Source organism: Stylophora pistillata, chromosome 2 (genome assembly GCF_964205215.1).
Source record: "Stylophora pistillata chromosome 2, jaStyPist1.2, whole genome shotgun sequence".
NCBI lineage: Eukaryota > Metazoa > Cnidaria > Anthozoa > Scleractinia > Pocilloporidae > Stylophora > Stylophora pistillata.
In genome coordinates, this window is record NC_142520.1 from 13,544,013 (window position 1) to 13,562,810 (window position 18,798).

Consider the following 18,798-nt stretch of genomic DNA (forward strand, 5'->3'; position numbering starts at 1 on the left):
TTTGTTGCTAATTTGCCCTTTCGGGCTCCTAAGGCCTTGTTTTGGGATTTTGTTATGGTTTACAGTTGTAGTAAAAGGTGGGCATTCCCTTTTTTAACGCTTGCCGCATTGCTTCTTTGCAATCGATTACGTCACTCATTTTAACACATTTAGTATTCTTATCTCTTAGTTTTTAGGGTTTGTTTCTTGTATTATGTCCATTGCTTTCTTTGTAATTAGGTTTTTTTGTTTATTAGCACCAGTTCATTAGTCGTTATCTGTAATTACGTAATCATTAGCACTTCGATCCTATTTAATGCTCTTTTTTTATTTCAAAAGTTGTAAATAACTCAAGAAGGTCTGCGACCGAAACGTTTTTTATTAAAGTTTTTACATTTTTACGTCAGAAGTTGTCCATCCTCGCAATTTTTTAAACTTTCTATATATATATATATATATATATATATATATATATAAACAATTATATTAGAAAATAAAAATTAAAACTTCGCACTACAGATCTGTTTCGAAAGGGTTAAAAGTCCTCTCTTTATCATTTATTAAGTAATGACATGTTTACCGTTGACACGAATTTTAACTTTGAATATTGCTCATGTAATTAGTATGCTCCTGATGACGAAGACCGAAACCTTCAAAACGTCGAGCTAATAAACCAACAAAGCTACATTGGAGTTGGCCTCTTGGCCATCACATTTCTGCTTTTATCTGCGTTATTTAAAGAGCCCACGATCGCTTCAGTGATCCTCCAAGCAGCGCGTTTGAGACTGATCAGAATTGTTTGTGGGACCCCTTACAAGTTTTTACTTATATATGTATATATATATATATATATATATATATATATATATATATATATATATATATATATAAATATTATGAGAGGAAAAAAGGACGTAACTACATTTCCCGACAAGCCTGTTTCGTGAATCGCTTCACTCTTCAGGGGTTTAAACCCCTGAAGAGTGAAGCGATTCACGAAACAGGCTTGTCGGGAAATGTAGTTACGTCCTTTTTTCCTCTCATAATATTTATTCTGCTCTGCTTCAACATATTGAGCACTGTCCCACGCGAAAATCGACTTGCAGACTTCCTATATATATATATATATATATATATATATATATATATATATATATATATATAATTCTGTATACGAGGGAAACCCTGACCCTATACACCCCAAGTAATCATACTTAAATAGAATAAATGTTTGAAAAGAAAATTTGCCCTGAGCGGGATTTGAACCCACGTCCCCCTGTTACTAGTCAGGTGTGATGACCACTACACTATCAGGACAACCATGCTGGCAACACGGCAATCAAAGATGTGATTTACGTGATCGGAGACGTGGTCTCCCGGGAAATTTAACTTTTCAAGGTGACCGGGTAGGGGAAGCCTATAACCCCATATGAAACCTAACTAAGGATCTATTAAAGATGCACGACCAAAGTCAACTTAACGGATGGCAAAGGAGGATCCAATTACGGATACAGGCTAATTTCAATTAAACAAATTCTGTATGCGAGGGAAACCCTGACCCTGTACACCCCAAGTAATCATACTTAAATAGAATAAATGTTTGAAAAGAAAGTTGCCAGCATGGTTGTCCTGATAGTGTAGTGGTCATCACACCTGACTAGTAACAGGGGGACGTGGGTTCAAATCCCGCTCAGGGCAAATTTTCTTTTCAAACATTTATTTTATATATATATATAGAAGGGTTAAACTTGATATCCGTAAAACACTGCTAGTAGAGCGAGTATAACGTGTGATAAGCAGAAAAAAAAAACTAATCAACTGCATTCTAGATTTCATCCCTACAGACCTGCTTCGTGGTTGTCCACTCATCAGGGGATTTTATTTCCATTTTTGTTGAAGAATTTTTGTGCGCAATTGCTATGTATTAACAACGGAACCTGTCATTCAGGTTTTACTAGAGAACGATATCGATGTTTATGTCTTTCTGGATTGCATAGCCCCGAATGTGAAAAAGGTAAATCTTAATATGGGACAGTGCATCTAAAATATCCGTTTGATTCAACATTGTGATGTATTCTAAGCTTTCAGATATGTAATCACTTTCACCAGAGTATGGTGAGGGTCGCACAACAGAGCAAGGCTCCAAATTAAGTGCGCCCAATATCCCACCCATCCCACCCCAGGGGAGGACATCCATCACACAGTAATCTCGTGTGTGGGAAATTAACGTCTCCTACCCCAACCCTGCAGGAGACGGGACCTCCATTTATTCGTCCCTATCCGCGAAGACTAGAATATCTATCCATTTCTTGATGTTATAGAAAGGTAGCAAATTCTTCTCAATTATTTTAAGACCCTGAGTGTTAGTCCGGCCGGGGCTCGAACCCTCGACCTCCCGCACAACAGTCAAGCGCTCTATCAATTGAGCTAGCCGGGAGGCGGTTATTTTAAGATTTTAAATAGTTTAGCCACGACGCAGAGAATAAATGAACTGACTTTGGGGCCGGGGGGTGGTGGAGGGGTTACCTTGTAAACTGTTTTTCGGAGGAGGTAGAAAAAATGTGATGGCACGAAAGTCAAGGTCCCTGAAAACGAAGTAAGAAGTACACCTGATTGGCCATCATTTATAGGCGTGTGCCTTGCTCTCTTATTTCTTGCATTTAATGGAGCCACTAAGACTCTACTTGGAAAAGGAAATGTCGGAAATGATTTTAAAGTTGACAGAACGTGAGAACAAAAAATAAACTTACACCAACCTAGAATAGTGATTTAGAAAACAAAAACGCCATACATGGGAGGCATATATAACTAATGTTTCGTTTTGGGGTGTTAGTTAACAGTCTTATTATTTGTCTTTATAAGTTTAAATCATTCCCATTTCTCATAAAGAGGTATATTTATATAGGAATAACATCCTTCCAATGAATAATCTAGTCATAACAGGAAAATAAAAATTCTCTATGATTGTTAATGGAGTACACAGTTCGTAAAAAACAGTTTGCAAGATCACATACGGATTATCAGTGAGATTTTCAATCTGCTGGAGACATCCGTTTAATGGGTGGTGGAGCAAACTACGGCCGCATAGAAGGGGCTACAGTGTATGATGATAGCTAAGACATGAATGACGCCAGTGTAATATGTCGTCAGCTTGGCTTTTCGGGTGCAACCCAGGCTCGATGTTGTGCTGCATATGGTGAGGCGCCTGGTTCGATCTGGATGGATAACGACCACTGTCAAGGTGGAGAGGCAACGCTATTCCGATGTAAAAGCAATAACTGGAGAGTCCACAGTTGCACACATGGGGAGGATGCAAGCGTGAATTGTACCATCTGATTAAGGCCCACAAAAATAATTTTGCATGTTAATTATTATTGTTCTGACCAGAATTATAATAGCTATTAGACATTTATCAGTATTGCACCTGCACAATGCCTTATTTTCTCACTAACTAATTTAATCATAGTGACAAAATAAGGGCTTTTAGCTTGATGTAAACTTTAAATTCAAGGTGCTCCAAGGAATTTTTTTTAACGCGCAAGATTTTAAAGTGTGTGCACACTCAGTTATTAATCGTAGCGAGGTTCTCATCTTTGATATAACTGTTTGTAGAGGGCTTACGTAAGTTCTTGAGGATAGTTATTATATTTTCTATTGGAATTGCTCCTAAGTAGTAAAATGATTAATAACTAATAATGAATGACTAATAACGTGGCCGAGAGTTTAAGATTATAGTGTTTTTCTGTCGATTGAATCATCTTGTAACACTGATCTTACGTTTATTATCAATTTGACCTTAAAAAACACATTTTGAAGGAAGGCGTTACTTTGCTAAATTGATGAAGGATCAACATAATTATTATCTACATTTTGCTCTGTTATTGATGGGAATATTCAAAAGAACAACTCAAAGATAAAACGTTGATATCGATGTTTATTCAGGCACCCTCGAGACTAAGACTAGAAAGAAAGTTAGCATGGAAAAATCTCACAAAATCTGCTAAATAAAAGAAAAATTAATATAGATGAAGAGAATACAGAAACAAAAAAGCCAACATAAAAAAATAAAGAAAGAAAGAAACTGACTTGAAAAACAAAGCATAAGTCAAACTAAGTCAAACCAATTTCCAAAAAGCAAATTCAGAACTTTCGAATCATTCAATTAAAACGAAAAAATCAAACGACCAGTTCTCTTTCTCATAAAAAAGTTAAGAAATTAGCAAGTTTATTAATTATAACATTCCTCTATCAGTATAATATTAGCCATTAATCGAACTTATGGATGTCTATTAAAATGAATCATTATTGTTACGTCAACCAAAAATACTACTGCACGTATTTTTCTATTTTTCAGTTGAAATATCATGTTTTGGTATCATAACTGAAATAGCCAGTTTATAAATGGAAGGAAAACGATGTGTTTGGTGAAAGAAAGGATTGGCGATCTGTAGGCTCACATAGTATCACATCACAGGAACTGCAACAACATAGTTCGTTTCCCTTGAAACCAATACAGGCTGACCACCTGGATAATGTATTAAAGGTCGTCTCTACAATTTTACAATAAAATGGAAAAAACAAAGAAAAGAAATTATTCGTAAATAATTGGGAGGGATAAGTTAGGAAAGTGCATTTGTTATGTAGTAGGACTACAGAGGGTGTGTACATATGCAACTATGATCCTTCAAATATTTTTACTCGCGCGCTATTGGTCTAAAGTGCAGCCCGAATGAAGTTTGTACCAGAGAACACTGAAAAGAAAACATCCCAAGTTACCTACAGTAAGCTGTTCGTAAACATTTTCTTTTTTTTAACGGACGTCGCAATATATTTGCAGGATGGTTAATACAATAGCCTCTATTCTTCGCGATAATATACTTGTACGTGCATTTGTCCTCGGACGTTATCTAGTCCTCGAAGCTCACAGTTCGCTCCTTGGAGCAGATAATGTCCGCGAACAAATATCCATACTTTTTGGCGACAATTTGTGTCCATTGTTTACTGGTAGATTTTTTACTAGGTTGTAAGTAGGAATGAAGATGGTTAATGGAAAGTTACATGGGCAAGCTGGTGAATAAATAACTAGGCCTGTTATTTAATGGCCGGATACGAACACAGACAAGGAGGTAGGCAGGTAGGTAGCAAAAATGGGTAAGTTGGTAAGTAAGATTAAGGCAGGTTAGTGAGTAACAAAGAGGTGGTAAAGTGGGTTCCTAGTAGGTAAGTAAAAAAAAAAAATTAACTTTAATAGTTAACACAATTACTGGTAACCCAGTAGTTTACGTTGTGGGCTATAAACAAATAATTCAAATTGAACATAACATTGTTAAGAGTCCCAGCTGGCCGGAGACAAACCAGTTGGCTACTTACAAGCATGGCCGAGGATTTGAACTCGGAGCTACCGTGAAACAAATCCAGGTAGTGGTCAGGGCGGGACTCGAATCCGGGAGCAACGGATTGTAAATCCGACACGCTGACCACTCGGCCACGCTACCTCCTATGGTAGGTAGGCTGGTAGGAAGGTATGTAGCTAAGTAGGTAAAGTAAGTAATTGCTAAGGTAGGTTGGAGGGCAGATGGTAGGTAAGAAGTTGGGCAGGTAGGTAGTCAAACAGGTTAGCTGGTAAGTAGTTAGGTAGTTAAGCAGATATGTTGGTAATTAGGGAATAAATAGGCTGGTGGGAAGGTAGATAGGGAGATAGATAGGACGGTAGGTTGGTATGTAGTGGTTGGGTGGGGGTTTGGTAGATAAGTAAATGGGTAGAAAGGTTGCTCGGTAAGTAGATAGGCTGGTAAGAAGGTCAGTGGGGAAGTAGGGCAGGTTGATGAGCGAGTGGGTATGTTGGTTTATAAATAAGATAGTAGGTGGGAAGGTTTGTAGGTAGACAGGCTGGAGGGCAAGTGAGTAGGTTAATAAAAGAAGAACGATAGCTGACTTTTTTCATAAATACTTGTAAAAACATAAGAAAATAGAAGCGTTTTGAATTATTATACCAACAATACCTCATCTGGAGAGATACAACAACAGCATGTGCAGGGCTTCATCAAGCAGCAGCACACAGACGCTGCAATTCCAATACCAAACTCAAGCACACCGAGGATTAACATGGTCACACTGAGAGGCCTCCTATCAGTTGAGCCGTAGAGGATGCTGATGATTAGGCCACACATAGACGATACTATGGAAAATGCCATAAACAGGGCCGCCTTGTGGAGATAAAATTAAAGAACTTTCCTTTGTTTGTTTCAAGTCAATAATGGACCTGATAACAATTGTAACCATAATGAATGTAGAAAGCCAACACAGACGATTTGAATTAATTACTTTTGTACAAATTATAAATAGCGTTATTTTTGCCAGTATCGTAATACGAGTATTAACGCTGACCTCAAAGTATAATGATATTTGGCATACCCAGTGATAAAGTAGTTAGTCTATTAAGCAGGGATCATTGTGTATGTATTGAAAGTAAAATATTGAATATTTATCGAATATTGTCAACAATACTGAGGTAAATAATTGTTTTTACCAAAAATGAACTAAAACATTAGTTTATTTCTGTCTATAAGCCGATCAACGGTGGGGAATTAAACTCTGACGTGAGCTGTGGCTGCGTAAAGGTGATTATACTTGGTAATCACTTCCACGCTGGCGTACGAACCAGCTCAAAAAAACCCTTTTCTGTGATACAGTATGTACTAGCAGTTCTGGACACTTAATCTTAGTGTCATGTTGACAACCGTAAGTACTAAAAATTTGTGTTAGTTTTTTTCTAGGGTCTTTGTAAAACAAATAAATGAATAAATAAATGAATAAAAAATAGCATGATAACAAAGGAGCATTGACAAATGGTAAACACCACTGCGTACACTAGTGAGTTATTGATGGGGCAGGAGGTTGCTAAGCACGAAGGAAGCGTAAGAGTCGCGCGAGGCGATAGCCGAGAGTGACTCTAGCTTCTTGAGTGCTTAGAAAATCTCCCGAGTGCATCTACGACTAAATAGTGTACACTGTGGCGTTTACCATTTGGTTTATAACATAACAGATACATTGCAGCAAATCGTACGTGATCAGAAAAAAAAAAAAAAAAAACAGAAAACAAAAAACAAGCGTACGCGGAAAACTATTCTTTGCATTTTCCTAAGTCAGCAGCGTACACCTATGGGCAAATAGTGCACGCTGAACTGACCAATCAGAACGCGCGCTTTACTTTGGTTATGTTATAAAAGTGGTTAAATTTGACTGCTCGTAACGAATACTTTCACGATGGGTGGCAGTATTAAAACATCTCTCGAACCAAGTTGTTAAAACTGCGCAACAAAATTTACGATGTACTTACATAAATGCTAGTTGATTGTGTTCTGAACATTTTGGTCGCAGAGACGCCGAGGCCTCCAGTAAAACACATCTAGGATAGAAAATTTAGTTAAGAATAATCGTACTGGTGATAACGACAATAATAATTATAAACTTTAACGTTCAACTGAAAGGTTCCTTCAAACTTTCTAAGAATATCAGATGTTTTTTTTACTGAGGAATGTCAAGCAATTTAAAAAATTATACGGGGGACACTTTCTCCGAACTTTTGCATCTTTTAATATTTCTTGGTCGTCAGCACTAAGAAATTCTATGCTTCTGATTACACTGTTGGCACGATCTCAATGAACTAAATGCCCCGCAGTTGGGGATTAATATTCACCAAAGTACCATTGAAAAGTTTCGAAAGGTCATATTTATATGGCCTTTTTGAAGTCTTTTCTCCCATTATTTTTCTGTAAGCCAGCAATTAAATTCCGACAGTAGCAGTACACCTATTACTACAATGCCTTGAAAGGCCCTCTCACTCTTAAAATTCAAGATGAGATTAACTAAAATTTTAAGACATACTACCAACATGCCTCAGACTGAGAGTCAGTTAAGAAAGGCACATATCTTTGTTGCGAAATATTATGATAAACGGAAACGAAATATAAAACTGTGGTCTAGCAGGACAATTCATTCAAATGCTTGTTGGGGATTTTTTATTTTTCTTAACATTTCCAATGTGGTTATCGCACGATACTTAAAAGAGCAACTCAGTTCGTAATCGAACTTAGTCTGGTCACACGTCCGAATTGATTAACTACCACACAACCTAAAATTGCATGTTAAGAATTCTTTTTAGTCTCAACTGCGAAAAAAAGAAAAGTTTATCCCTAGCCCCAAGACTAGACGAATTCGATGTTTGTTCAGATATTCCAAGTGATTTAAAACTAATCTTGGTTTTCAGGAAAAAAAAAAAAAAAAAAAAAGAAAGAACTCAACTGAAATTCTCAGCACGTTTAATTAAAGCTTTCTGTATTGTTTCCACCGTAAAATTGTTTATGAAAAAGTTACACGCACCTGATTGGCCAAAAACGGGTGCAAATTATAAATATCGCGCGCACGCTGTCATAATTTCGTCTGTCCGTGATGGTTTTATCATGAAAAATATTATCAAATAACATAATGATTTCTCTTGCAATTTGGTGTAAATAAGCATTAGTAAATTTTCATAGACTGAAATTGCACTCGCCCTTGGGCTTGTGCAATTTATTGTATTTAAAAAATTTACTAGTGCTTAGTAGCACCAAATTGCACTGGAAATCATGTTATAACATATGCAAATTTACTGAACTTGAGGTTGTTCTGACGCAACTGATCGTTACTGTCACGCCGCAGTGTCGCGAAGAAAACGGAAGTTTTATATTATGTTTATGTTTTAGTGCGGAAAGTGCAAGCTTGACTACTGAAAAAAAAAACAACTCAATTCTCATAATCGCTTGGCATTTCTAAAAAAGTATCGACTGATATACACAATAGGTTTGTGTGAAGTTTTCAGGGGCATTTTGGTGAGTTTTCTTTTTTAACTGTTGGGCATTTAGTCCATTTAAGACCGTGCCATGCTATCTGATCAGAAATACGGAGTGTTGACAACAGCGCGATCTGTTTAGATCATAGTTAATAGAGGGGACAAGCTCAGAAAATTTGTCCTCTGACAAAAACTGGACATTTCGAAACGAACATTTGATATTATAAAGAGGTTAAGAGGAACCTTCCAGACGAAATTCTAATGATTCAAGTTAGGTAGCTCGTAACGGTTCTTGCTTTCAGGCTCATGGCTACTCGTTTAAGGTCAAATGACTTCCGGTGTACAAAAACAGTGCCTTTGTGCGTGTAGATTTTTCCTCAAGCTTAGGTTGAAAGAAAGAGGATATTGGTCAACAATAGTCGATCAGTTTATTGTGAGACAGGAATTTGATCGAGAGTTTAAGTCAGTCGTGCGTATGCGTATTACATGATCCTGTGTTATCGAAAGCGACACTCACTGAATAAACGGAATATTTTATTTCTTTTCGCTCGTCCGTGTCAAAACTGATCATGAACCAGCTTGTTTTAGAACAGCAAACGAATGGTGGTCAACTTCCCTTTGTTTAATCTTATTCTCGTGTGAGTTAAGGTAGCCATGGATTGTGTAATCGCTTGACTACATAACTCAAACCAACACACTTTTACACAGTTAGAATTAGTTACAAACTTGTATAAGAAACGATTAGGTCAAGAGAGAGATTTAAAAATTCCTCGAATAAAGACTCTGGAGCTAGTTCTTGTGGTGACTCTCACAATGTAGTTTTATCCAAATCCCTTAAATATTCTCGCGATGACCTCAGTACAAAATCAATACAAAATATTTCTATATTCCATCTTACCCAAATGCCAACCAAAATCCCAAAAACTGAATAGCCGACCCAAGTCTCCTGCATTAGTCTGTCCACAACGCCGGTAGCAATCAAGGCAATCCCAATAAGAAAGTGGGCTAAGGCAAGACGCTGTCCTTTTGAAGCGATGGTGTGATAGTCATCCATTTTGGACTGTTCGAATTCCTGGAAACTTTGAGCCCTACGAACTGAGCATGTTCTTTTAATACATAATGCGGCATTAGGCCACTTCCGAGTCCTCGCGGTCTAGCGATCTGGTGCCAAAATAATTGCACGACAACGAGGCTAAGTGCGAAGTGGCTCTCATCGCTATAACTGAGAGTGAGGTGTTGTAGTAATAAAAATCAGCGAAAATTTCTCGAAATTCAGTTTAGAAGAGTGAAAAACTATACGTGAGAGAGAGGCATTAAGTGAAGTGATGGCGGCAAAGGAAAGAAAAAAGCCGACCTGTTCGATTCATGCAAGAAGGCTGCAGCAATGAAGTAGATCAAACTAGTCTCTTCTGTCAAAGACCGCAAACTCAAATGAGTTCAAATTTTTCACACTTAGACGCACAACCTCTGGAACTTTCAAGAGTTCTCGTTCAAGCGTTAATAATTTACACTCACTTCTTTGTAATTTTACATCATTTTATATAATTTTGAAGAGCAGCTAGATTGCACTTCTTCTTGAGATAGAAGTTGGTTCACGGCTTGGCGTCTGTATATTGAGGGAAGCTTCCCGGAAGTTTGAAGAGCAGGGGAAAGGTTTTGCTATATATATGAACTGCGGTTAAGAAACGTATATGTGCACGATCCTTCGCAGTAAAATTGAGGTCTGATTTTCCCAGTTGGCCTGTTAGCTCAATTGGTAGAGCGCTGCACTAGTATCGCAGAGGTCAGTGGTTCGAATCCCGTACAGGCCTGAATTTTTTTCAGGTCTGATTTTCACTGTTGCTTAAATAGTGCTTTACTGCGAAGGATCGTGCACAATATACGTTTCATAACCGCAGTTCATATATATGTATTTCATATGTTTGTTGTTTGATTTATCATCTACGGGTTTATGTCGAATTAATTTCATGGCCTGCTCCCAGTTGGCTTGTTAGCTCAATTGGTAGAGCACTGCACTAGTATCGCAGAGGTCAGTGGTTCGAATCCCGTACAGGCCTGAATTTTTTTCAGGTCTGATTTTCACTGTTGCTTAAATAGTGCTTTACTGCGAAGGATCGTGCACAATATACGTTTCATAACCGCAGTTCATATATATGTATTTCATATGTTTGTTGTTTGATTTATCATCTACGGGTTTATGTCGAATTAATTTCATGGCCTGCTCCCAGTTGGCTTGTTAGCTCAATTGGTAGAGCGCTGCACTAGTATCGCAGAGGTCAGTGGTTCGAATCCCGTACAGGCCTGAATTCTTTTTTTTTCAGGTCTGATTTTCACTATTGCTTAAATAGTGCTTTACTGCGAAGGATCGTGCACATAAACGTTTCATAACCGCAGTTCATATATATGTATTTCATATGTTTGTTGTTTGACTATGGAAAATGCCACAAACAGGGCCGCCTAGTGGAGATAAAATTAAAGAACTTTCCTTTGTTTGTTTCAAGTCAATAATGGACCGGATAACAATTGTAACCATTATGACTGTAGAAAGCCAACATAAACGATTTGAATTAATTACTTTTGTACAAATTATAAATAGCGTATAATACCTCATGCGTTACAAAGAAAGTCGCCAAGACAGCGTTAAAAGGACTGTAAACGACAAAGCAGCTACGGAAAAAGGAGACTTCATACGACATATTTCTATCTTTTATTTCCCTTTTTGATTTTTCTTAATTTTTTTTCATAATTTTTCCTACTATACGGTTGACTGGTGACACCGCAAGCATTACAAAGAAAGTCGCCAAAACAGCATTAAAACGACCGCTGGCAACAAAGCGGGTGCGGAGAAAAGGTAACGAGACTGCACATGTCTTATTCCTCGCTAATATTATCCTTTTAAATTTGGTGTTATTATTATTATTCTTTATATAATCTTTCCTTTTATTAACGGCCCACGCGAACGATTGATACTCGATTTTAATTTATAACACAACCAATGTAAAGCGCGCGCTCTGATTGGTAAATTTAGCTTCCCCCATTTGCCCATGGGTGTACGCTGCTGACGTGAGCAAATGCAAACACTATTTTTCCGCGCGCGCTTGTTTTTTCTGGTCACGTAAGATTTGTTAGATAAAAGGGAACTCTTTAGCTACAATATATCAATGTTATGTTATAAAACAAATGGTAAACACCACAGTGTACACTGTTGAGTTATGGATGCACTTGAGAGGTTTGGTAAGCACTCAAGAAGCTAGAGTCGCTCTCGGGCTATCGCCTCGAGCGACTCTTACGAATTTTTCGTGCTTAGCAACCTCCCGCGTGCATCCATAACTTAATAGTGTACGCTGTGGTGTTTACCATTTGTTAAATGTTAGTTGTTGCCGTTAATAAACTTTACACCCAAAAGTAACACACAGCAAGCTTGGGCCGCCTGTGGGGAGACGTACAAAATGAGAGCAGACATTTTAGCGCCCATAAGTTACAAGGTACATCGCACAAGCTGCTCCTGTCACTGATTAGCTACCAACGTTGCCTAACAGGTGTTGTAAATGTGCGAGCATACCTAGCAAGGCTTATTACAACGAGGGCATCATATCAAAGTAAAACAAACAAACAAACAAATAAACAGCTACAACAACAGAACGAAACAAAACAAGCAAAACATTTTAATCTATTGAAAATGGTCTCGACCTACGTTCTGAGGAGTTTATTTGTTCACTTAAGTTTTTGCTTCTTCTGTAATCTGAACTGCGTCTTTCAAAACAGCTTCTCATTTTGTTTTTCTGTCGCTACTCATATCACAGCTCAGCGGAACCCCTTCACCACGCCTCACTTCATTGCTTTGATTTGTTGACTCCATTTCTAATCTTTAGAAAATAAGAGAATTGCAGTGCGTTTAATAGTGTCTTGTCCGAAGCCTAATCGATAGCCTGAAACACAGAATCGTATACAAAATGACGGCAACCAACGTTAATTAAGCGCCTTTAACACACAACAAAAATTATGGCGTTAGTACACGCCTTCGTTACATGCAGATTAGACAACTGTAATTCTCTGTTGTACGGTCTTCCGAAAAATTTAGTTCAAAGATTGCAATTAGCCCAGAATTGTGCGGTACGGCTGATCTTATGTGGTCGCAAGCAAGGTCACCTTACGCCTTTACTGAGGGAACTGCACTGGCTCCCCGTGGAGCAGAGGATTATTTTTAAAATCTTATTGTCTACTTTTTAAGCTTGAAATAATTTATGCCCTAGTTATATCAGTGACTTGTTACAAACTTTTAAGCCCACTAGGCCTTTGCGATCATCGAGTAAGAACTTGTTAGTAATTCCTCGCTCCAAGTTGAAATCTTATGGCTATCGCGCCTTTTCTGTCTCTGCACCTAAGTTGTGGAATGACATTCCTGAGACCATAAAATGTAGTATAGATCTCAACATTTTTAAGCGTAATCTTAAAACTTATCTTTTTAAGCGTTATTTTAATGAAGGATTAAGTTTGACTATTATTTTACTTTTTACCTTGATGGTGAAGCGCCTTGGAGCTTTTGGATAGGGCGCTATATAAATTGTCATTTATTTATTTATTTATTATTATGGTTTCATTTTCCCGCATATATGCTTAATGGGTCATATGAGTGTTGCTGCTCTTTGCGGATATTTGGGGAAGGCTGAGGTAGGTTGATATCTACCGAAAATAGAAACAAAAGTTTCGAAATACTAGGGATGGATTCCACAGAAGGATGAAGTTTTTACCTTTTTATCGTGAAATATTTTAATTCGAGGGTTTATACTGAGCAAGGTTAACAACGGTGACTCTGAGTAAAAGACCTTTTCGACCGAAAAAGGATTTGTTTCTTCGTTACATTTTAGTTTTGGAAAAAAGCAATCCTAATGGAACAGGCTAAAAAAAATCCTCAGAACATGTTTTTATTTCAAAACTAATCTTTTTTCTTTGGTTAACTCTCCAGAGTTGCCTAAAATGCTACTACTTCTGTGACACCTGCATATCAGGTATTGCTTGTGCTTTGGTCATATTCTTCGCAGCCCTCTCATTACTATTTGGAGGAATCGGTAGCATTGGTTATGGCGTACTGTTGAGTATCGCTATTATTTGTTTTATTGTTGGAACCTTTGGCAGCCATTTTACAGTGAGCAGAGTTTGCAACCGAGCCAGTAAGTATTTTTAAAACTGCAAAATCTCTCGCTCTTCTCGTCGAAAGACTGTCCTTTCAAGATAAAAAGTGAGTCTATTTTGAAAGAACATCATGCAATTCTTATCTGACTAACGATCATTGGTGTAAAATTGCATTTATTTATTTATAGAGAGTAACATTCAAATATTCTTGATGTTTAGAAAACTTATATTTTGTAACAAATAGTGGTTAACATAAAAGAACTTAAGCCAGCTTTACATTCAAGAAAAACTTATTCGCATAGAGGCCATACTTCAAAGCAAGAAGTGCTCATCAGTTTTGAGTCGTTATCATCTCCTGCCCTTTCCAGCTGCTGGTGATACAAATTAGTGTAAAGCAATGTTTTAAATTAAAAAATTGTGGTGCTGCATTGAGGGGGAGGGGTAGGGGTATAGAAATAAGTTGATGATGTAAATTGGCCACCCTAAAGAGTACTAAAGCTGACCATTCGGGCTTTAGCCCTTCGTTTGAAAGACGCTTAATGTGGTCATATGGGTTAACGATCAAGTCATAATGCATTGAGCTGATAACATTGCTAAATGCCAATTTTCTACTCCGTTTATTGCACACTGTGTCTCAAACTTACTTTACATTGTAAGTATCAGGAACAGGGAGTGACGTGTGCAGTTTATATTGGATTGACTTCGGCTGCGAACCCTCTTTCTTAGACAGTTTCATATTCCTCCGCCATACGAGCCAAGACAGAACACATCAAAAAATGATCAGGTAAGGGAGCAGAAAATGCAACTCATCACCAATGCAACTTGAGGTGCTTCCTCAAGGTTTGCCCTTAATTTGGTTTACCATCATGTCTAATGACCTATGATGCCGGACTTCTACGCGACAATGACTCTCCCCTCTGTATAGATAATTCCATGTACTGTTGAAGCAATCAATATGACTTCCGTTTTTTTAATCTTTATTCCTTTGAAAATTGAAAGTCACCTAGTCGCTAAATTCAAATAATAATCTCAATTCCCTACCATATGCAAAACCTGGAGCCCTAAAAGTATTGAAATGCTGTCTTGCAATAATGATCAGTGCACTGAAGTTTCATCCCCTCTATACAATTTTCACTTTCCCTGCTTTCTTTTATATCCTAGGGACAGTCCCAGATTGTACAGCTTGGTCCATCTCAAGAGACAATAATTACGATAGAAGTTGACCAAGGAGAACCTCCTCCCCCGTATATACAGTTCCGAAACGCATCGGTTTAGTTGTGGATTTCATTTAATCCGATAAAAGAAAAGATACGCTGCTTGTAAAATGCCCCTTCAATTATAAAATTTAAGTTATAATCAGTTTTACCGTAAATAATAATTTAAGGCCTCAATAATGGATGAAAGACTTCGGCAACCACAGCAGTTTATAATTAATTTCAGTCATAAAAATTATCCGCGCATATAGTCGCCTTTCTTTAGGATAATGAATAGGGAACGTAATAAAGCATGCGCAAAGAATAACTTAGACAAAATGAGGGTGTGTTACTTTTGCATATTGTAAAGTGTACTCCCGTATAAATATATTTCAGTCACGGTCCTCAAAAGTCACGCGATTTCGATGTTTTAGCCCAAATAACTATTCTTATCGTTCAACTAATTTAACCCGCTGATTTGTGTTGCAGGGGTCAATTTACGTACAAAATGAGTGCAGAATTTTAACACCCATAAGTTGCAAAACCGATTGCACAAGCTACTCCTGTCACCAGGTAGTTACTCATCTCTATACATTCAGAGAATTTGTTTCTTCGTTTCATTTTCTTTCTGGAAAACGCAATCTTAATGACTCCACAGGCGGAAAAAATAATCATAGCATTTTTGTCTTCAAATTTAACTTCCTTTTGGTTGCCTCTCCAAAGTTACTTTATATGCTGCTACTGTTGCGACACCTGCACATCTCTGTCAAGTTGTCTTCTGATCATAATTTTCGTTAGCTCGTTATTGGGGAATGATGGAATTATTTGTGGCGTCGCGTTTAGCCTAGCTATCATTGCTCTACTTTTGGGACATTTGGCAACCATCTTTCTATGTGTCAAATCTGCAGCAGAACAGGTAGATCACAATTCTTGAAAAAAAACAAAAAAAAAAAGGAAAAGTCTCAACGACATCTCTGTAGAGAATCATAGGTGTTGAATTGCAATTTCTTTATTTATTAAGAGTAGCACCCAAATTTTCTTAATGTGTACAAAATCTATGCCTTATACCCTGGTTAACATCATCAGCTTATGCCAAAGAGACATTCTTAGGAGGTGGGCATATTACCTATATTTCAAATCAAGAAATGGTCATCAATTTTGAGTCTTTCTCATTCCTTGCCATATCTAGTTGCTGGTGAAGCAACAGTTTAAGCTAAAAAATGTAAACACACGCAAGGAAGGTGATGTTTGAAATGACGCATACGTTTTCCAACGAACTGTGGTTTCCTGGGCCAAAGTTAAAACCTCACTTTCTACCTTTACTTATGTCAAGCAAAATGAAAAAAAAGAAAAAACAAAACAAAACACATAAATAATATAAAAGACTACAATATATGCAAAGCAGTGGTCCAAGTACATCTACCACTTCTGTGGGGTAGTTCTCCAAGAAAAGGAAATAGGATCCATGAGATGGGATTATTCTCTCTTTAATGTGTGATTTCAAATACGGTTACATGCTGATATTAGTGGACGATCGATCGGTTGTGATGCACTTACTTATGCTATTGATTCAATGCGACTATTCTTATTCGTCTACTGTGTACTGTACCTCAATTTTAATCTACATTGTAATTGTCAGGAACAGGGAGTGGCGAGTGCAACAAGCATTGGATTGACTTTAGCTGCGAACCAGTGTTTTAGATATATTTCTATCAAACAAGAACTAAGTAATCGTTGTTATTTCTTTTTCCTTAGGTCTCTCGTAATATTTTACTTGTGGCTATTAGTCCAGATGAGTATCTTCATGAAACTGAAGAAATTCCCCTACCATATGATGACACAGTAAAAAACCAAAACGTACGATTCATAAGCAAATAGTAATTCTTTATGAGAATATTCCAGACCCTTGACAATTGCTATTCCACAGGTAAAAAGAAACCCCGAACAGGTATTTTCACTGGCTCCTTGGATATTGAAAGTGGACGAATGTTGTTTTGCCAAATTAAATGAGACCAATTCATAATGCTGCTTGTGATCAGCGGAAACGACATTGTAAGGAGTACTTCTTCTCGTAAAAGATTTGAAAAGGCTCCTTTTCCGGGTTCAACCGATGGCTAAAAGGCCTTTACCACTGTCTGTTTAGCATGCAAATAGGCTCACATCTTTAACTTTCGTGTGGGTTTTCAAACGAGTGAGTTTCTGGTCGGCAAATGGGTCTGAAAAGAGAGCCCCTCATTGTTATTCGAATTTCCTCTCCACGAATAATCCGTACTCTGATTGTTCAGAAATGACAGGAAAATTGTAAATGTGTTAACAATAATTCTCAAAAAATTAATGGCCTCTTTTCGATGCTTTCGGCATCGAAGTTGGTCCACGAAACTGTTCTGTTCCTAATTGTTCTGAAGTGGGAAAGAGGGGCATGCCCCAAAATAAAAATAAGTGCTATAGAAATAGAAACACTTGTTTCTCCCCCATCTTGATATAAGGTGTTTTATGAGTACCTACACCAGAAGAGGGTCTCGTTTATATTATTCTAATGCTAATGTTCCTAGGTCCATTCGTGATTTTTACTCGTGGCCATGAACCCAGACGAGTCGCTTCGTGCAAGGAAGCAGCCACCCCGCTATCATATGAAGACGCACTAAAAGACGAACACGTATGATTTACAAGTAACTAAAACTTTCCTCGCTAGCTAAGCGAATACTAATACATAGCTTGTGTCTCCGCAATAGTGAAGATCTAAACTTGCCAAACTGCCGAACAGCGGCTGCCCAGCGTGGTTTCTTTTATAGAGCAGCAAAAGCGTGGAGTAGCCTCAGTAACAACACTAGAACTGCTCAATCACTAAGATCATTAAAAAAGCATGCAAACGCAGAATTAGTGAAGAAATAGGGTACTGGTATCTTAATATATAACTATAGAATATTTCATAGTGCTAGTTGTTATGATTGTTATTTTTAGTAGTAGTAGTTTTAAGTCTATCTGTATTGCATATGGTGATTGATTTCTCAAACGATTGCCCGAATGATTATGTATAAAAAGCCAGGAAAATGTTCAAGAGACGGGCGAAAACGAAATATATCTAGAAGTGGTACTTGAAAGATATTGATGAAACTATGTAGAGATGTAAAACTAGACTATAGGAATTATAGACTATACTACGTGTAATATAGACTATATTACGTGTAAAATAATTATGTAACTGATAGGTCGATTAATGTCTTCCCTATAACTTGTCTGAGATCTTGCATTAAATTATTAGTCTCTAAGCTTCGCGGGAAATGTTAACTGGTTTCATTAAAATCGTTTTACGAAGCAAGGGGGCAAGGGGTGCAACTCGCTCTTTTCACCGCTGAAGTTTTCTCTTGTAAATCCATGTGGATGTGCACTCCTTGCGTTCAGTGGATTTCTACCCGTTTTGGGGGGGGGGGGGGGGTGTGGGGGTGGGTAGAGGAAGGGAATAACTGACTCCTTGAGCTGGTGGGTAGGGGGGTGGTGGTGCAGCAAATTTAAATAGCTAAACTCAAAAGTGACAGCAGAATCATGTGTCATGTGGCTCACTCCGTAGGGGCGTAGTCTGGTTTTAGTGACATGAAGCGACTTGAAGTATTCGACTTTTCGTACTCCTGCCGTATAGGATGATAGTCCATCATAACCCTATAT

At 37.7% G+C, this 18,798-nt stretch overlaps 1 protein-coding gene and 2 long non-coding RNA genes across 4 annotated transcripts; 2 read left to right on the plus strand and 1 right to left on the minus strand.

The window, feature by feature from the left end:
* Positions 1 to 2,597: 2,597 nt before the first annotated feature.
* LOC111325953 (uncharacterized) lies at positions 2,598 to 9,949 on the minus strand. Of its 2 annotated transcripts, none has more exons than XM_088749090.1 (4): positions 9,708 to 9,949; positions 7,319 to 7,387; positions 5,982 to 6,185; positions 2,598 to 3,311 (listed from the first exon to the last, which is right to left on the minus strand). In XM_088749090.1, the coding sequence occupies exons 1-4, from the start codon at positions 9,861 to 9,863 to the stop codon at positions 3,216 to 3,218; spliced, it is 525 nt and encodes a 174-aa protein (XP_088605216.1). In that variant the 5' UTR covers positions 9,864 to 9,949; the 3' UTR covers positions 2,598 to 3,215. The 2 variants fall into 2 exon arrangements, with proteins under 2 accessions (XP_088605216.1, XP_088605217.1); XM_088749091.1 differs by lacking the exon at positions 2,598 to 3,311 and adding an exon at positions 3,894 to 4,529 and having other exon boundaries at positions 9,708 to 9,946.
* Positions 9,950 to 12,069: 2,120 nt separating this feature from the next.
* Positions 12,070 to 16,361, plus strand: LOC148737230 (uncharacterized). Its single transcript, XR_015996737.1, has 3 exons — positions 12,070 to 13,480; positions 13,776 to 14,726; positions 15,104 to 16,361. It is a non-coding gene; the product is annotated as an uncharacterized LOC148737230 (long non-coding RNA).
* Positions 16,362 to 16,481: 120 nt separating this feature from the next.
* LOC148737231 (uncharacterized) lies at positions 16,482 to 18,407 on the plus strand. The gene is made up of 2 exons (XR_015996742.1): positions 16,482 to 16,992; positions 17,688 to 18,407. It is a non-coding gene; the product is annotated as an uncharacterized LOC148737231 (long non-coding RNA).
* Positions 18,408 to 18,798: the final 391 nt, after the last annotated feature.

Bases quoted from the DNA above. Each gene is read 5' to 3' on its own strand.
- LOC111325953 (XM_088749090.1), bottom strand. From the start codon at position 9,863: ATGGATGACTATCACACCATCGCTTCAAAAGGACAGCGTCTTGCCTTA. The intron at 6,186-7,318 runs GTAAGTACATCG...TATCTCCACAAG, and splicing joins CACAATCAACTAGCATTTAT to GCGGCCCTGTTTATGGCATT. The intron at 3,312-5,981 runs GTATTGTTGGTA...GGCCTTAATCAG, and splicing joins GTTGTATCTCTCCAGATGAG to ATGGTACAATTCACGCTTGC.